We start from the raw sequence: 18,609 nt of genomic DNA on the forward strand, positions 1-18,609 counted from the left end.
AGTATGATCTCCAAGAACTTCCTCATTCTCTTTATTTTGTACCTTCACAGCACCTGCAAGGGGCAAGGCCAAGAGCCAAGGACCCACACATATTCTCCAGGCAACTACATATATATATGCAAAGAGCACATGTCCCACACCTCACATACACATGGTCACACATATCTACAGACATCCTTCAGGTAGACTTCAGTTCTGGGATGAAGTCAGAGGTCCAGACACTTTTCAGCTGGCAAGTTTGGAATACAGAGTCTCAAAGAAATGGGCTCCAAATAAAACTTCCAGCTGAGACCCCCATCCACAGGGATCTACTGCCTTGTCTGGTTCTGTCCATCCATCCACACCAGCAAGACAGAGTTAAGGTGGAATGAGCTGAAGCTCTTGTGGGTCTTCTACAGGTCTGGAATACCTAAAAGAACAGGAGGCAAATCATGAGAGACAGGATTAGGTCTTGACTCACACATCCTGAGAATGAAGGGTGGGACCCAGTTCTGAGCCCAACATTCTGAGAAGGGATAGAAAAGCCCAACTTTGAGGGAGCCCCAACATCTTCAAGATGAGGAAGCAGATGTAACTCTTGGCCCAGGCATATCAAGTATAAAGTTAGAGCCAGGCACAGTGGTGTACACCTGTAATCCCAGCTACTCGAGAGGCTAAGATAGGAGGATCACAAGTTCAAGACTCGAATGGGCAATTTAGCAAGAGCACATCTCAAAAAGAGCTGGGGATTTAGCTCAGTGGTAGAGTACTTGCCTAGCATACAAGAACCTGAGTTCCATGTCAAAAGAGGGAACAAGCACTGATCTAAGACATCCCAAGAAAACAAATAGATACTTAGCTCTGAGTCTTTTTTTTTTATAACAGGGTCTCACTATGAATGCATTCAGGCTGGCTTTGAACTCACTATATAGCCCAAGCTGGCCTCCAACTCAAAGTAATTCTCCTGCCTCAGCCTCGTAAGTATTGGGACTACAGGTGTGTGCCACCCACACCTGGCTCAGCTCTGAGTCATAATGCCCTGAAAATAAGAAGACAACCTATTTAAAATCCCCAGTACACCAAAAGAGAGGGAGAAGACCCAATTCTGAGCCAAGGGACTAAAAAATGAAAGGTCCAGGCCCCTAGCCTATATATAATGAGGAAATCCAGCTCAGATTGCCAACATCCATAAAATTATGACAGCATCTGGCTTTTAAACCAGACAATCTCAAAATGATGGCATACATCACCACATCTAAACCTAGAAGGCTTACTCACCTGGAAGCTTGTCAGCTGGAATCATTGAGGCCAGGAATCCAGGCTTTTGGGGTCCATCCTTCCTGCTCCACCTCAGCCTCAGCCTAAAAAGGCAACTGTCACCAACAATGTAGGACATCACAGTCTCCTCCAAATGGGTTTTTATTCTTTTAATTTTTATGTATTTATTCAGTACTGGGATTTAACCCAGAGCCTTCTTACTGAGCTATGTTCCCAGCCCCCCTTTTTTAGTTTTTAATTTTGAGACATGGTCTGTGTCACTAAATTGCCTGGGCTGGGCTCAAACTTGTGACTCTCCTGCCTCAGCCTCTCAGAGTGCTAGGCTCACAGGTGTGCATCACCACACCTGGCTCCAAGAGCATTTTTTATTTTTGGTACTGGGGATCGAACTCTGGACCTTGACTTGTGAGGCAGGCGCCGGAACCACTGAGCTAAATCCCCAGCCCTCCAAGAGCATTTTTATTAGTGAAGGTCAGGAATCAGTGAGAATCATGAAAGTGGGATGTAGGGGATTAGGATGGAGAAAGAGAGTTCAGAATAAGATAGATTACTGGAAAGTCGGTGCGAAATCATGAGGGGTGGTATGGATGTGGTTTCTGTGGGGATTTGAGGTACCAAAGGCAGTCACTTACCAGAACCCCAGTGTGAGGGCCCCAGCTGCCAGTCCCAGGAAAGAGAAGACTCCCAAAGACACTAGCACAACCATCTGCTCCAGAGGGTCCCTGTGATCTGAGAGGGATGGCCACATGCCACTGTGAGAGTGAGCCTGACCTACACAGGGCCCCTTCTCTCAGAGACTGTCCGTCCTCTACAGCCTTTGCCACGTGCCCAAACTCACTCAGTGGCCGAGGGTCTGGCTGCAAAGAAGGCCTCGGAGGAGCCATGCTGTCCACCAGCTGTGTGTATATCTTGCCCGGATCAGGAATCTCATTTGTTAGGGACTCTGAGGAAGGTGAGACCTAAGACGAGTACATTCACAGAGGGGTGGGGGCCAAGGCCTGAGCTGGATGCGGGGGTGAGATGGAGCCTGAAAGGCTATGGGCCACCCTTCAGGGATGTGGCTTATAGAAGTAGAGTGGGCAGGGCTGAAGACAGAGCACAACTGTGGGCCACCAAGGCTGAGGCCTGGGAGAGCAATGGTGACACCTGCATAGGTGAGGCATGTGCCACCTGGCTGCCTTCAGCAAACTTATCTAGGTACTAGATGCTTTAGGGTGGGACCTCTGCTCTCTTCTTTGGCTTCTTTCTTACCAGTGCTCGGAGTCCCCAAGACCACTGGGCTCCAGGTGCTCCAGGTCCCTGCATCCAGAAAATCCCTGGCACTGACCCGCACCTCATGGGGCAGCCCAGCCACAGCATCTGTGATCACCTCTTCCAAGTCAATGGGCTCCACCTGGGGGTGAGAGGATGGTTCCTTGGTGCATTACTCAAGGTGCAAGCACAAAGCCTATGCACACAGTCTGGAAAGCTCCCCTTCTTCCCAGTGCCATCCCCCTCAGCATTGTGGAGAGTCTTGGCCTTACAATTGGGTAGCTCATGTGGTAGGATCTATACCTGGTATTCAGAAGATGGTAGTTTGGTTTGTTTGTTTGTTTTTATGTTTGTTTGTTTTTAGACACAGTCTCACTATGGAGTTCAAGCTAGCCTCAAATTCATGGAGTTCCTCCTGCCTGAGCCTCCTGAGTGCTAGAATTATAGGCATGCACCACCACACCCAGTTGGAATATGGTAGATCTGGGGTGTTCCCCAGAAGCCTCCTGTGTGTGGAAGGTGGCTGGATCATGGGGGCACTATGGCTAACTTGCTATCATGAGGTAAGGCCTGGTCAGAAGAGGTGGGTCACTGGAGGATTGGCCTGGAAGGATATTCTCCCTCTTCAGTTGCTCCCTTCTCTCTCTCTGCTTCCTGGCTGCCATAACATGAGCAGCTTTCCTCTGCTTTGACCCTCTGCCATGCCATTTCTGCCTTGGAGCCAGCCAACGATGGACTGAAACTTCTGAAACTATGAGCCAAAATAAACCTCTTTAAGCCAGGTATTGTGTCTCACTAACAAGAAAGTGACTAAGATAGCAGTGTGATTGCTTGAAGGATCTGTGGCATCAGTCTGGGTTCAAATCTTTGCTAAACCACTTACTGGGTGAACTCTGGGCCTCTATGCCTCAGTTTCTTCATTTGTAAAATAGGGGTGAATATACCTGAACAAGATAATGCAGATAAAATGTGTGGCACAGTGCCTGAAAGGGAGACAGCACTAAATGTGGATTATGATCTGCTGCTGCTGCTGCTCCCCAAATCCAACTGCCAGCCAATCTCTGACGTCTCTAGAGGGGGAAATTCACTGCTATCCTTGGCTAAGTAGGAGACTGTGTAAGAGGATGTATCTTTGAGTGAAAGCCACTCCTTCTCCTAGAAAAGTTATTGTTTAAGAGATACTCTGTCTTCTCACAGATGGGTTTACATCACAGTGTAGTTATAGCAACATGGGACAGCAACACTGCAACCCAGCACCCAATCCCAAGCTTAGCCCACAGGAAGGATCAGGTCTTCAGGGGACTGCCAGTGCCTTGAAGCTATGCAGAATACCCAGGCTCACACAACCAGAGACAGGACCCACACAGCCTGAGGGTGTAACACACTCCAGAGCATACCGTGGACCAGGCCGGATGCTGTGCTGGACGGTACTGCAGTCGGAACTTGAGCGTGAAGTGTGGCTTTTGGGGCCAAGAGGTGGGGTACATCCAGCTAGCATGCAGGCGTCGTGGGTAACCAGGTACTGACTCCACCCGCAGCCCCTCGGGTGGGTCAGGACGCACTGAGGGCAGCCAGATACAAAGTCAGGGTAGGCAACTGTTACCCATCCCTTCCCCGCCACTTCCCAAGGTGTGCACTTAAAGGCAGCCTAGTCAGGTGCCTCTGTGTAGAGTAGGGAAATCTTAAACTTGGTTGTCTATTAGGCTCTGTCATCCTTATTATAAAATAAGCTGAGATTGGGGGTAGTTTTTTGAAATGTTCCATGAATAAAAGACTTTTTTGGAAGACAAATTGGCCCAAATTCCAGCTGAGGTGTTTTGTTTTGTTTTTTGTTTTGTGGTACTGGGATTGAACTGAGAGCTGCCTCACACATGCTAAGCAAGTGCTCTACCACTAAACTATATCCAGAGGCCCAGTCTTTTTTTTTTTTTTTTTTTTGAGACAGGGTCTCACTATGTAGTTCAGGCTGGCCTCAAACTCATGGCGATCTTCCTGCCTCAGCCTCTCTAGTGCTGGGATTACAGTCATGCACCACCACATCCAGCTCTCGGCCCTTTTTATTTATTTATTTTGGTACCGGGGATTGAACTTGGGACCTTGCCCTTTCAAGGCAGGCGCCAGAACCACTGAGCTAATTCCCCAGTCCTTTTTATTTTATTCTGAGACAGTCCTGTTAAATTTTCCAAAATTTGTGTCATCAGTGATGCCACAGAACTTGTGATCCTCCTGCCTTAGCCTCCCAAATAGCTCAGATTAAAAGCATGGGCCACCATACCCGACTCCATCCAAGTTTAGCTCCTCCTTCCCACACACAGGTCAAGAGGAGTGGCTGGCAGGGGCTTCCCTTAGGCAGACAGCCTGGAAGATTCAGTTTCCTAGATAGAGCACAGTCCCTAAGAGCAAGGAGTCGGCCCTCAGGCTAGGCAACCAGGAAGGACCTTGAGGAAAGGACCACAGCTTCTAGGCTCCCATCCCTTTGACTTCTTAGCCTGTAAATGGAGTCTATACAGGGAGGGAATCGTTTGGGAGCTGAGGTGGGGGTAATGCTGAGTCTGTCTGGGGTCTCCAAGGTGGGGATCTGGGGAAAGACTAGGAGTAGTACTCACAGATGTCCCAAAAGCTCACATCCAGCAGGCGTGTGCTGGCACCCAGTGGGTTCACTTCAGTGACATTAATCCGGTACTGGCTCCAGAACTCTGCCCAGTAGATAACACAGCGTGGATTCCCTAAGGGGTCCTGTGGGCATGGCTTCCATGCAGATAGATTCACCCTAGGAGGAAGAATTTAGTCTTGGGCTTTGGAAATGCCTGTTGTGGGACATGAGGTGGAGGCCCCTGCCTTTCTTTCCCTCATATCCTACCTCTGGTGACCAGTTCCTGGCAACATCTTCATCCTGGTGGGGAGGGGGCCATCTGAGGTCAAGAAAGAAAAGAGGACCCTCTGCCCTCTCTCAGGTAGCTCCTCCCCTCCTGCTCCCATACCATCATTGTGCCAGTACACCCAAATGCAAAGGCCACACACCAGATCATGCACACACCTGTAGGAGGTGAGGTAGCAGGTGGGTAAACCACTGACTTGGCTGGGGCTCCAAGTGCAGGAGATGTTCTCATAATCAGATGCTTGGCAGGAGACCACTGGACGGGATGGGGGATCTAGTGGCCGAGAACACAGCTGGAGACTGAGCAGTCCTCAGCTCCTCCCTATCCCAGAGGGCCTCTCTCAGGAACCCCATATCTCATCACTGCCACCATCCTTAACTCACAGCCCAGCTTTAGGGTCACTGTGCCTTCAACTTCATCATCCAGGGTCCGGCAGATGTAGGTGCCCTCATCAGTAGAGTCTGCCCGGGCCAGGACCAGTTTATGTCCCAGCCCAGAGTCAGGTCCCTGGAGCAGCCTTGACTCCCTGTCCCGAAACCAGTTCACAGGGGTCCTGGAGATGACATGAGGTAATGACTGACAGAGAAAAGATTTAAAGTATGTCACACCATGCCGCTGTTTTCCCTAGGCTTCTAACTACACTTGATAAAAATATCCAACTCTTCACTGGTTTACAAAGCTCCTTGCAATCTAGCCCTTCTCTTCCTTCATCAGCTCCTACCTCCCCCTCCCCCAGAGCACTCTGTCCACACTGCTCTAGTTTCTGTTTCCCAGAAGTACTGGATTCATACTTGTAATGTCAGCACTCAGGAGGCTGAGGCAGGAGGATTATGACTTTAAGGCCAGCCTGGGCTCAAGGCCACCCTGGACTATATAGCAAGACCCATCAAAGAAGGAGGAGGGAGGGAAGGGCAGGGAGGGGGGGATACTTAGTCCATTCCCACCTAGGGGCATTTATACTGTTACAAAACCTGTGCATTCCTGCCTCCTTGCTGACCTTCAGAAATCAGCTGCAATGTCACCTCAGAGAGACCTTCCTGGATTGTGAATAAAATGTAACTATCCTCTTCAATATCACAACCTTAGAATTTTCTGTCCTGCAAACATTACTATCTAGCAAGATTCTTACTTGTTTATTGTTTATCTTCTCCAGTAGGATGTAAACACTGAGGGCAGGCACACGTTGCCTGGCTTGTGCTATATTTCAGAGCCTACAATGGGCCAGGCACTAACAGATGCTCAACGCACACTGGCTGAATTTTCTGTTGAATAGGGATTGTCTATGGGTTAGGCTAGAGAGGTGAGGATTACAATCAGAAGGGCCAAGGGCAGGAGGGTACATGAAGATGGACAGTGTCAAAAAGTAGGTGAGGCACTTACCCAGCGCTCACTCCTGGGCAACACAGCATCACCAGCCTGCCAGGCTGCCCATACTGGACCCCTGCAGAGGGCACTGCTGAGATAAGGCTCTTTCTTTGCCCCCCTCCCTCCACTTTGTAACAATGACAGACAGGGCAAGGAGCAGACTACTAAACCCTGGGAAGGGTTATTGGGTAAAGCATTGGGTTATAATTTGGAGACAGATCAGAGGGCAGGGTAGAGAAAGACCATGTTGTCAGGGATTAAAGGGAAAGGAGGGCTCCATTTAGGCATGAGAAAGGGCCACAGTGATTGTGGCAAATCCCAAGTCAGAGCTGGGGGTCAGACAGTGTTTGTTCTCACCTGGGGGGCCCCAGCCCTGGGGGCAGGAAGAAGAAGCAGAAACCAGGGCTATAGCTATGGCCACTAGGACCCTGCTCAGCCCTGAACAGCTGCTGCTCATCTGTAGGGAGAGAGGCAGGGTCAGGGGTCCTCCACCCCTGAGATAGAAGGCTAAAGCCTGGCTCCCCCTCTCCAAAACTGGGGCTTCCTAGGAGAAACAATGAGGCACTGAGTGGAGTAATGTAGCAGAGATCATTAGGGGATCTGACCTGAGGGCCCTTTTCCCACCATATATTCAGTGTTGTGCACATGGGTGCGCTCACGCACACACATGCACATGCACACACACACACACACACACACACACACACGCTCTCACACCCTCCATCACAGTCTTGGGCTTAGGGCCCAGAACAAAAGCCAGAAGCAACAAACAGTGCCAGCAACCACCCCCTCCAGTGCCCTTGGTGCCCACCCTGGCACCAAGGGCTGACACTGGCTCAGCCACTCCCATTAACCCTTCAATCCAGCTACTGGGAATTCTGGCATTCACCCCACCTGTCCATAGCTAATCACCACCTCTGACTAACCTGGCGCAAACCTTATCACCCTGGGGTGGAGGTCACCATGATGAGTCTGAATCCTGTAATCCCACCATGAGGCCCAGTCCTGCTCTGGTGGCCAAGCCTCTGGCCTGGGCCTGGGCCTGGCTCCTTGCACTGGCTCTTTGGGCCACTCGGCTGGGCTTGGCTTAAAATCTTTGTTGGTATCACGCCTGTAGAGCTGGATGGGGCTAGGGAGCAGACTGGGGCTACAGAGTTAAGCAGATCCAGATGCCCTGGCTGCTGCTAGAGGCTGGGGGCAGGCAAGGAGCCAGTAGATGGAGATGGAGACAGAGTGGCGGAGAGGAGAGGGGAGCCAGGAGCCTGCAAGGACCTCAGCCTGGTGTGGGGGCCACAGCACCAAGAAAAGAGATCACTCAGTGATCAGGACCAGGAGGTGACAGGGGCTCAATAAGGAGAAAGCTGGGCTGGGAGCAATAAGAGCTCAAAGTCTGAGAAGGAACTAACAGTGGGGGTGGAGTAGGAGCTAGGATTCTGGCTTGGGGTGTGCAGGAGGAGGGCAGATGGGAAGAGCCCTGGGTGAGAGTGCCAGGAGAGAAAGAGCACAGACCCCTCCAGAGTGGACCTAGACCAGAGCAGGGATCTCCACATGTCTGCAGGTCTATCTAGGTTTTGCTGGCTCACCCTGGCTCCCCAGCCACATTACCCTGTTCAGCCCCACCCTACCTTGTTAATCCCAGTGGCTGAGTGTCCATGGCTCCAAGACTTCCACCAGCTACAGCACCAGCCTCTGCTCCACTCAGTTCTGGGACCCTAGGACCATCCCCTTCTTACTTAGCTCCGCCCCCTCTGGGCCCTGGAGCTCAGCCACCTTTAACCAGGCCCTCTAGGCCTTCCTTCTCCTCCTTCCCCATCCCCTCCTTCTTTCTCCCTCCTCCTTTCCCACCCGAGGCCCTGGGAAGGGAAGAGGCTCCCTGCACGGTAGAAAGAAAGCCACAGATAGAGCCAGGGCCGGGAAGAGGGAGAAGAGGTTTATTTATGCTAATGTCCCTGTCAGTGAGAGATTCCCTATGTTTTCACATAGCCATGCGAAGTCACATTCATCCGGGGACTCACTAGGTACAGTTAACAAAAGGACAATCCATTGAACACACACGGACACAGTCATACAAGAAACCAGTTACAAACTTGTGTGCCTCCTTTTTCACTCCCTTGCAAATGTTGTCTTAGAGCCCAGCTGCCCGTTTCTAGGGTTAAGAGAAGCCCCAGGCTAGGGAAAACGAGGAAAAGCCTGAGTCTAGTTCCTACACACACACACACACACACACACACACACACTGGAAGATCCAGCCATTTACCTCCCCCTTCACCCTTTGGGCCCCAGTACCAGGAAATGCCTTTGGTCCCTTGGTGCCAGGTACACAAAACCCACACTTACCCTCAGACTAACACTCTTCAGATACAGTTACACCAAAACACTCAGATATCCCCACCTGGATTCAGACATATTTATACATAACTGTACACTCAGTTTCAAACACACACACACAATATGATCCCTGAGGGGACAAGTGTCACAGCACTCCCTAAAGGCAAATGCTCATTATGGTTTAAGGCTCCTCATCTGCAATGGTAGATCAGCATCTCATCACTGTCACAGGATCCCAGGTAGCCAAACGGTAAACAGGTAGTCAGGTATAGGACAGAGATACAGACACTAGAAAGCAGATACAATTGGGTGTGCTGGTACCTGCCTGTAATCCTTGTACTCAGAAGGTTGAGGCAGCAAGATTGCAGAGAGTTCAAGGCCAGCCTGGGCTACATAGCAAGACCCTGTTTCAAAAAAGAAAGAAAAGCATGAGAAGAGAAGACAAGACAGATACACACAGATACTTGGGAGATAAAACTGTGAAGAGACACAGGGAGAAATATCCCCAGGAAGACAGTCACAGGGAGAGAAAAAGAAGTACTACACAAGGAAACTGAGTCGGGGGGAAACGGCAAATAAGGAGCAGTAGACCTTCTCCTTCCTGGGGTCTTACACACACACACACTGAGCTACACCTCCAGGCATCTTGAACTCTTGGCCAAAAGAAGGGGAAGCCATAGGTGTTGGGAACTGGACTGTCTATGGTGCAGGCTAAGGAGAAAGGTCAGTGCCATTGGCTATCAATATACAAACAGCTACACTCCCACATAGTCTACATTAGGACACAGGACACACATACAGTCAGGAGTCTCACTCTCGCTCTGCTACTACTGAAGTTACACATTGGCACAGCCACCCACTCTCATCCTGACAGACACAGCTGTAAATCCCACAGAGACCTTTCCAAAACACATTCCCTGATGTGGTCACAATCCTTCTCTCTCTGTCTCTCACAGACACACAGACACACACACACACATAGCCTATCTCACTAAAAACAACACATCGAAAGATACACACATAATCTCTCCCTTGCATCTCCACATGCAGACTCGGGTACAAGCACACTGTCACATGCAGTCACATTAGCTGACAGTTGCACCAAGTGACAATCACCCTTAGGGTCGTACACTCTGGCATCGTCACACACAAACACCCTAACATTCCAGCGGTCACACCCGTCACTCCCGGTGCTTTAGATCATACACCACCCTGACCCGCCCCCTCCTGGCGAGACTAAGTCTACAACCGCTTGCCCCAACAGGCCTCACCTTCGGCGGCAACCGCCGCCAGCGCCCTCCGCCCTCACCCTCACCCGGGCTTCTCCCTCCCGCTCTGGGCCCCCGCTGTGGGGATGGCTCCTCCGAGGCGCCAATGGAAGGAGAGCGGTGAAACGGGGCGGGGGGGCCTCCCGGCCCATTGGAGCCTCCAACTGCCAATCACTTCCACCCCCACCTCTGCCGGACACTTCCTGTCCCGTCGGGACTGAAGAGGATGGGAAAGGCCGAATCTTAATAAAGTGGACTGCTGGGACCTGGCCCGAAAGCCTATCTTCCCTGGGACGACAGGACTGGAAGTGCTCAGGCCTTTTCCCCTCCTAGCTGTCCACAAACAAAACCTCAAGTTCAGGGCTCAGGAGTCAGTGGGCAGGTGACTGGAGAAGTTGAAAGTGCCCCTGACCCAAGAAAGGAGGGCTTGTTTAGAACAATGGTTCTCAAACTTTGCAGGGTATTGTGGTTGTAGAACTGCCAAGCCCCACCTCATACCAGTTAAATCAGAATCTCTGGAGGTTGGACCTAGACTTCAGTATTGTTTAAAACTACCCAGATGATTCCAAAATGCAGCAAAAGCAGAAGTGTAAGGTCAGGGGAGTGTGTGTGTGTGTGTATGCCTTAAGAAACTAGCCACGCACCAAGGACTTTCACCTACTCCCCACCCCCTGGGAGGCTCAAAAGAGACACATACTGTATTTGATCTCTTTCCATATGAGGACAACACTCCGAAGTCCCAGACACTTTAACTCTAAGGTGTCAGGAAAGACTGTGGACTGGAAGGTAGGCAGTCAAGGTTCTTCACCCAGCTCCAGTTACTATCCAACCTTAGTATGATTTTCCCAAAGAATGGCGACCAGATTGATGGCCTTTTGTTCCCCAACTGTTGCAGAGGGATGGAGTAGACCCAGGGTCCGATGCTGAAAACCACACCTTCTTCTAGGCCCACCCTGGGACTCCTAAGCCTTACAGCTCATTTACTTTCCTTACTGGGGTACAGGAGCAATAGAGGTATACTGAGGATGCATGTGGGAGTGTGGAGAAGCCAAGGACACAAAGCCACCTACACGAGCCCTACTCACCCCTTCAGCCCCTGTGGGCTGAAGCAGAGCCAAGCTGCAGCCACTTACAAAGGCAGGGTCTGGCCAGAAGCCCAGGGTCTAGCCACTGACCACTGGGACCAGTATCCTCAGGGCTGGGCTTGATCAGCTGACACTGGGCTTCGTGCTGGAGAGGGCTCTGGCCTTCCCAAAGCCTCAGCCACAACCAAGAACACAATTTTTTTTTTGCACATTTGTAAGTAAATTGTGACTAGAGCTGTGCTTTTTTTTTTTTCTTTCTTTCATGGTATTAAGGATTGAACTCAGAGCCTAACATTGAGCCACATCCCCAGCCATTTTTATTTTTATTTTTTATTTTGAGACAGGGTCTCACTAAGTCCCTACATTTCCCAGGCTGGGCTCAAACTTCAGCCTCCCAGAGGGCTTTAGCCTTCCAGAGTGCTGAAATTTCAGGCAGTCACCACTACACCCAGCTGCCCTTAGTTTTTAACCCTAGATCCCTGAAGTTTTTTTTGTTGGTGGTAGTTTTGTTTTGGTTTGGTTTGGTTTGGTTTTTTTCCAGTACTGGGGATCGAACTCAGGACCTTGTGCTTTGTTTTATTTTTTAAGACAGGGTCTCCCTATGTGCTTCAGGTTCATCTTGAACCCCAGGCTGGCCTCAAACTATGTAGCCCAGGCTGGCCCAAACCTCACCTCAATCCTCCTGCCTCAGGCCTCACAAGTGTTGGAATTATAGGCATGTGCAACATGCCTAGCCCCTGAAGGTTTCTGAGTTCATACTCCTCTAGTATCAGAATATGTAATTAAAGTTTTAATTTAATTTTATTGATGTTACATCTGCCCAAACTCCAGGTCTCGATCTCCTCTGGCAGAAGGATTCAAGGCCCTGTGGTCAGGCAATGTCTGCTGTCTCCCTGTCCTTCTGCACCAGGCAGTAGTGTACCTCAGGAAGTGCCCTTAGTTTCTCTGCAGCCTGGAAAGGAGACAAAGGGCAATTAAGGAGGTAAGAGTCACAGAGAATGGTGGAAGAAGTTCTGAGCACCAGGAGATACTGGGGGAGGGCTTGAGGGATGGGGAGTCCTGGAGCCACCAAAGCATGGAGCTCCTGGTTCCTAGAAATGCCTAGATTTTTAATGAGGATTCTCAGGGTCATTACTATTAGGATCACTTGAGGAAGTAGGAAATAAAAGGGGACCTGGGGACCCAGGATTCTCTGAGTCCTGACCTGCTCAGGGGTGAGGTCCCTCTGGGCCTGGGCAAGCATTTCATAGCCAACCATGAATTTCCGGACAGTAGCAGAGCGCAGAAGTGGAGGGTAGTAATGAGCATGCAGCTGCCAGTGGTCCCAGTTAGCCCCAGCCTCAGATCCTGTGGGAGCACCTGACAGGAAGAAAAAGCCAAAGAAGGTGGGGAGGGCCCTTTCTTCAGTCCACCCCCTACCCCCAAATCAGGCCGCACACCTGAAAACTACATCTCCCAGCATCCTCCACTAGAAAGCCCAGGCATCAGAAGGCACTCCAGTGAGTTTCACCAAGTTTGCTACACCCTCCTCATTTGCAGCATCCCTGCTCTGGACATTTCACCAGCAAATGTTTCAAGGCCTGCTAGGAGTTTTGGTCCCCTGTGCTGGGACCTTGGAGCCCAGAAATGGTGTTGGGGCTAGAAAAAGATACACAAAAGCCTCACCATGCCAGCCCATAGAGTAAGGAAAAGATGTCTCGAATAGGTTGTCATACTTGGTCAAGAGCTTCTTCATGATGGAGGCTAGATCTGGAATGAGAGCCTGACTCTCAGCCTGGGAACCAGATGCTGGCTCTACCAGAGCCATCTCATCTGGTACACAGACCCAAGGTCCTAGCTGGGAGACTCACCATCACGTTCAGCGGGGGTCAGCTCAGGCAGCTGCCGTACATGTCGACGGGGCAGCAGCAGGGTCTGGAAGGGCCACACTGCCCAGAACGGGACCAGCACTAACCAGTGCTCACTGGTTAGGACCAGACGATCCTAGGCACCCAAAACAGGAATGAAGTCATCATAGTAGTTATAAGGGGGTCAAACAGGCAAGGGAAGTAAAAAAAAAAGAATCTGAAGGATTCCCATCGCTTCCATCACTTCACCCTATTCTAAACCACCATCCTTGTTCATTTATTGTTAATGTCTTCTAGTCAGTCTCTCTGCCACTTCTCTTCTACCCTCCTCTTTTACACACCTCTCTTGCAGGGTAAGAAGGCTAAGAACTCCTTGGGGATCAGGGCCTTGTTCTCTCCCACCTTCCTGAGTAGTTCTTGGCGACTGTACTCCATCAGTAGGGGTTCGCCATGCTGCTTGTGATAGGACTGCTGAGACCGCTCCTCACGCCGAGCAATATCTGGCAGGAAACTGCTGGCCCACACCTATCAGAAGACAGGAGAAGATAAGAGCATGTAGGTCTTTTACCTCCAATCCTCCATGTCACTAGTATATTGCCTTTGTCTAATCTCTTTTTTTTTTTTTTTGCCTTTGTCTAATCTCTTAACTCCGTTCCCCTGCCCACACTGCTGATTGGACCCAGCCAAGAAAGCCACTGCAGCCCCTAGCACACTTACCTGGCAGTGGGGGTGGGGGTTAGAACAGCCCATCATGGCTCCTTTATTTTCAAAGATCTATTGGGGAGAAATAAGGAGCTCAAATAGCTGAAAAGACATGTCAGTACCCTCCCAGCCACACCCAGTGAAAACAAGAATGCTACTCCCCTAAATCAAAGCTGTACCTTTCCCCTCCCTGCCCTTTCAGGAAAGGAGACCACCTCACAGACCTGTACCCAAGCATACTGGGCACCCAACTCCTCTGTGACTGAGGCCCATGAATCGATGACAGCCCGGATCTCAGGGACCGACATGAGAGGCAGCGTCACATCCGACCAAGGGTGGAAGCACATGACTTTACTAAGTGGGGAGGGGGAAGTGATGACAGAGGGATACAGGTTGGGTGCTAAGGGCAGAACCCAACCCAAGGGTTTAGTCTTCAACCCTGGTTGAAGAGGGGAAATCCATAGTTACCAAACTCCTCGAGCGGCCTCTGCTCGGAAAAGGGGGTGATCACTGGGTCCTGAGATAAAGGGATATTACTCTGTGCAAAAGGTAGTCCCCCAAAGGTCTAGCCTCCCTTCTCCCCAACAGTGGTTCAAGTCAGGGTACCTGGATCCGGAGCATCAGGCTGCAGAGCTGGGAAGTCATTGTCAAACAGAAAGGTGCCATCATAGTGGGGATTCACCTACAGACAAGGATAGGCTAGAAGCATCCGCTGCCCCATACCACCATCTGGTGGGCTTCAGGGGCTTCACAGGCTGCAAAGGAATGGGGAAGGCCCGCTCCAGGGAAAGACAGGGCTTGGTAGGATATGACCCCGGAGGTCTGTCTGTCCACTGGCCCTGTGGGTGGAGTAGCTCTGAGGGGGGAGCTTCCCCCACTCACCCTGTGGGTGTGGGCTCTAGAGGCTTACCTCTCCACTGGCTCGTGTGGCCCCAGGACACAGAGGGTTGAGGGGATCATGGCGTGGCACCGTCTTCATTAGCGGGGGCTCCACTTGCCCTTGCCAAGGCCGCTTCATGCGGTGAGCTGACACCAGCACCCACTCATCCTGCAGCGGGTTGTAGCGGATATGTTGATGCTCTGGAGACAGATAGTTAAGATCAGTCAGCAAAGCTCTCTGTCTCTCCCCCTGGCTCTTCCCCACTATCAGGCCCGAGCTCAGAACCACCCTGTTGGGCCAGTCCGGCTCAGGAGCTAAAGGCCCAAGACTGGCCCTTCCCAACGCCAGAGGGCGTGCAGCTTCTCTCTCGCCCTGCAGGTCCTGCTTGGGGTGAACGCGCTGACCTTGAAGTTGGGGTCAGAATGTTCTAAGGAAGAGGAGGGGTCGGCGCCGCGTTCCAGTGAGTCCTCAGCCACCCAGCAATTACCGCTAGCCCGGAAGGTTGCTGAGGTGGCATCCACCTCTGATGCCCGCTGCCGCTGCTCAGGGTCTGATCCACCGCGCGACATGAGGCCACCCGGGGGTAGTGGGGAATGTCTGCGGGGCCACTACACACGCTTTCCTTTCTGTCTGCCCAGCCCGCCCCGGTGATTGGCCAGCCGCCAGCACGTGACAGCCTGAGTGAGGGACCGCCTGGGGGCGGGGCTCAGGCGGGCGGTACGGCTGGCGGGATGATTTTGATGATACCCTTCCACCTAAGGCTGGAGCCACTCCCCTGAAAGAACCTCTGCGAAAGCTGCTTACCGCAGAGTACAGCTTCAGGACTCTTGGTGCACTTAGTTATTCTTGTGGCTATTCATTCAGGAAATAGTTACTAAGCATGTACCATGTGTCGGGCGCTCAGGCTCTTCATACAGCACCGATGACCCCACGCACATAAGTCTTGCCTGGCCTCTGCTCTCTCCGAGTCTATATTGTAGGACTCTCAACCACCTGAGTCACCTGCTCAGCGACCGTGGTAGAGGAGAGTCATAGGTGGCGGTATAGGTGGGCCTTGATCTGCTAAAGCTGAACACTGACCCCTCTGGTCTTTCTTGAGGAGTGGAAACTTCACTATACCCCATCCCCACTAGCAGAAACAGGTTTGGAAAAAACGGCCTAAGTAACCATGGACTCATATTGTACTCACATTTATTTATTTTTGGTACCGGAGATCGAACTCGGGTCCTTCCACTTGCAAAGCAGGCAGCAGAACCACTGAGCTAAATCCCCAGCCCCTCGTATTGTACTCATATTCATTTATGCATTCTCTCTCTTCCTCTTTCTCCTCTCTCTCTCTCTCACATACACACACACACACACACACACACACACACACACACACACACAAAACACATAAAACACACATACACAGACCAGAAACACAAGAAGTGGAAGAAATAAGAAGCTATAAGAAATACCAGGGCCGGGGATGTAGCTCAGTGGTTCCGCCGCCTGCCCTGCAAGCACGAGGACCCAAATTCAATCCCCAGTACCAAAAAAATAAAAGAAAAAAGAAATACCAAAATTGGGCTGGGGATTTAGCTCAGTGGCTACACTGTCCTGAGTTCAATCCCCGGTACCCAAAAAAAAAAAAAAGAAAAGAAATAGCAAAATTACAGGGCATGGTGGCACACACCTGTGATTACAGCTCTCAGGAGACTGAAACAGGAGGATCGAAGCAAGTCTGAGGCCAGCCTCGGCTACGTAGTAGTTCAAGGCCAGCTAGAACTACATATTGAGACCCTGTCTCAACCCTCCCCATATATATTATATATATATATATCCTGGGCGCAGTTGTGTGTATGCCTGTAGTCCCAGCTACTAAGAAAGCTGAGACAGGAAGATCACATGAGGCCAAAGAGTTCAAGACCAGCCTGGGCAACATAGTGAGACCAGTCTCAAGAACAAAACAAAGCTGGACATGGTGCCACATGCCTGTAATCCCAGAATTTGGGAGGCTGAGGCAGGAGGATCTCGTGAGTTCAAGGCCAACCTGGGCTCTATAGTGAGTTAAGGGCCAGCCTGAACTACATAGCAAGACCTTGTCTCAAAACATTCCCCAAAAAACAAAACAGACAAAAAAAGAAACAAAATAAGGACAGAGGGGGAAAGGAGAGACAAATAAATGAAAGATATGAGGACAGGACTGTTAGTAGCTCCAGCCACCAGCTGGGAGGCATCAGAGGTATTTCTTTTACATGTTCCCTTTTCTTCTCCATGTTTTTGTTTCTTTTTCAATGAGACCAATTAGCTAACACCAGGATACAGTTCAAATTAATTCCTCCCCTGGCACTTCTAAAGAGCCATCTAAATATGATCTATACCTCTTCCCCACTTCATAGTTACCAGGGTTACACAGAGAATGAATGGCAAGCTGATATTTGAATGCAGAGCTCCAAGAAGATTTCTAGTGCTGTGACATGTGTCTGAGACTTTAGCGGGATTCAGGACAGAAACCTAGTGAACTAGGATCTAAACTAGAGTTAGGGAGGCCCCTTATCCCAAGGCAGGCCAGGCCAAGCCAGGTATTCTGCAACCAAGCTGCAAAAACAAAAAAACGAGTCATTGATCATCTACCTGATCTTTGCCCTAGAGTCCTCAGACTGGAATCCAAAGAGGCCACTAGCTAGGGGATAGAAAGCAGGGACTAAGAAATGAGTTTTATCTGTCCCTCTGGCTGTTCATAGTACAAGATGGGGTGAGGGCAGAGATAAGAGACCTGTTTTTCTACTCTTTCAAATGTCTTTGTCTGAGTGTCTGGATTTTGAAGACTGCTTCATTTTCTCAGGAACACGGTGTTTCAATTCGATATCCTAGATTATGCCAGTTACTGCCAACCCCCTCCAGAAACATCTCCATATCTCTCCTGTGTCTCCCAGATCACCCTTTGGGGGCAAAAGAGAATGTTCTAAATGAAGCCCACCCAGCCCTCCCCCTCCCAGATCTCAGAAGTGTGATCTCAACTATGACATCTGGAGGAGATGACTGTGAACTTCAAGTCCCTTAGTCCCCTGTGTGGGACATACACCACCTTTTTTTTCCCCTTTAAATAGCGTTCACTAGGCCAGACATGGTGGCACACACCTGCAATCCCAGCACTCAGGAGGTTGAGCCAGGAGGATTGCCACAAGTTTGAAGCCAACCTGGGTTACATAGTGGGTTCAAGGCCAGCCTGAATTACAGAGCAAAACTCTGTCAAAGAAAGAAAGAAAGAAAGAAAAGTGTGCACTGGAGGAGCTTTCTAAAAGCCCAGATTGGCCCAGATAGTTTCAGAATTTTGTTCCATTTCACCAAGTTTCTTTTTTTCTTTTTTTTTTTTTTTTTTTGGTACCGGGGATTGAACTCAGGTCCTTGCACTTTCGAGGCAGGCAACAGAACCACTGAGCTAAATCCCCAGCCCCACACCAAGTTTCTTAAAAAAATTTTTAAAAATTTCATCTTTGTAGCCTCTACTTTTAGCTGACAGTATATTGAAATGTGTCTTTTTGTCCTATATTAATTAGGGTAAATAATTTTAGTTACTGTATTTCCCAAAGCTCAATGGCAAATAACCAGCAAACCATCAGTGGTTTAGTATCACAATCCATTGCATGTGTGTTTGGGATAGAGGAGACTTTGTGCCTTGTAGCATTCAAGGACCTAGGCTCCACCCAGCTAGTGGCTCTATTGTTCCCTAAGAATTTTCTACTAGATCCTCTGTAACTA

At 50.2% G+C, this 18,609-nt stretch overlaps 2 protein-coding genes across 11 annotated transcripts; both read right to left on the reverse strand.

Annotated features, from left to right (window-relative positions):
• Positions 1-9: 9 nt before the first annotated feature.
• On the reverse strand, positions 10-10,447 carry Il11ra (interleukin 11 receptor subunit alpha). 6 transcript variants are annotated; one of them, XM_087183739.1, is made up of 15 exons: positions 10,352-10,447; positions 9,402-9,484; positions 8,378-8,464; positions 7,110-7,209; positions 6,768-6,828; positions 5,771-5,940; positions 5,546-5,660; positions 5,369-5,401; positions 5,115-5,278; positions 3,906-4,069; positions 2,509-2,650; positions 2,096-2,200; positions 1,890-1,986; positions 1,258-1,340; positions 10-409 (listed from the first exon to the last, which is right to left on the reverse strand). In XM_087183739.1, exons 4-15 carry the CDS (start codon positions 7,207-7,209, stop codon positions 393-395), a joined length of 1,251 nt encoding a protein of 416 aa, XP_087039865.1. In that variant the 5' UTR covers positions 8,378-8,464; positions 9,402-9,484; positions 10,352-10,447; the 3' UTR covers positions 10-392. The 6 variants fall into 6 exon arrangements, with proteins under 6 accessions (XP_087039865.1, XP_087039864.1, XP_021108659.1 ...); XM_087183738.1 differs by lacking the exon at positions 8,378-8,464 and having other exon boundaries at positions 9,406-9,484; XM_021253000.2 differs by lacking the exon at positions 8,378-8,464 and having other exon boundaries at positions 1,258-1,352; positions 9,406-9,484.
• A 1,768-nt stretch (positions 10,448-12,215) lies between these two features.
• On the reverse strand, positions 12,216-15,503 carry Galt (galactose-1-phosphate uridylyltransferase). 5 transcript variants are annotated; one of them, XM_004838443.3, is made up of 11 exons: positions 15,350-15,503; positions 14,893-15,062; positions 14,589-14,664; positions 14,451-14,499; positions 14,207-14,336; positions 13,998-14,054; positions 13,683-13,805; positions 13,284-13,416; positions 13,099-13,182; positions 12,638-12,792; positions 12,216-12,385 (listed from the first exon to the last, which is right to left on the reverse strand). In XM_004838443.3, the coding sequence occupies exons 1-11, from the start codon at positions 15,429-15,431 to the stop codon at positions 12,305-12,307; spliced, it is 1,140 nt and encodes a 379-aa protein (XP_004838500.1). In that variant the 5' UTR covers positions 15,432-15,503; the 3' UTR covers positions 12,216-12,304. The 5 variants fall into 5 exon arrangements, with proteins under 5 accessions (XP_004838500.1, XP_012925127.1, XP_087039866.1 ...); XM_013069673.3 differs by having other exon boundaries at positions 14,893-15,030; positions 15,350-15,490; XM_087183740.1 differs by having other exon boundaries at positions 14,893-15,030; positions 15,267-15,448.
• Between the last annotated feature and the right edge of the window lie 3,106 nt (positions 15,504-18,609).

The sequence above is a fragment of the Heterocephalus glaber genome, unplaced genomic scaffold (assembly GCF_053883595.1).
Source record: "Heterocephalus glaber isolate CG9 unplaced genomic scaffold, H.glaber_assembly_v1.0 deba00001481, whole genome shotgun sequence".
Classification (NCBI taxonomy): Eukaryota; Metazoa; Chordata; class Mammalia; order Rodentia; family Bathyergidae; genus Heterocephalus; species Heterocephalus glaber.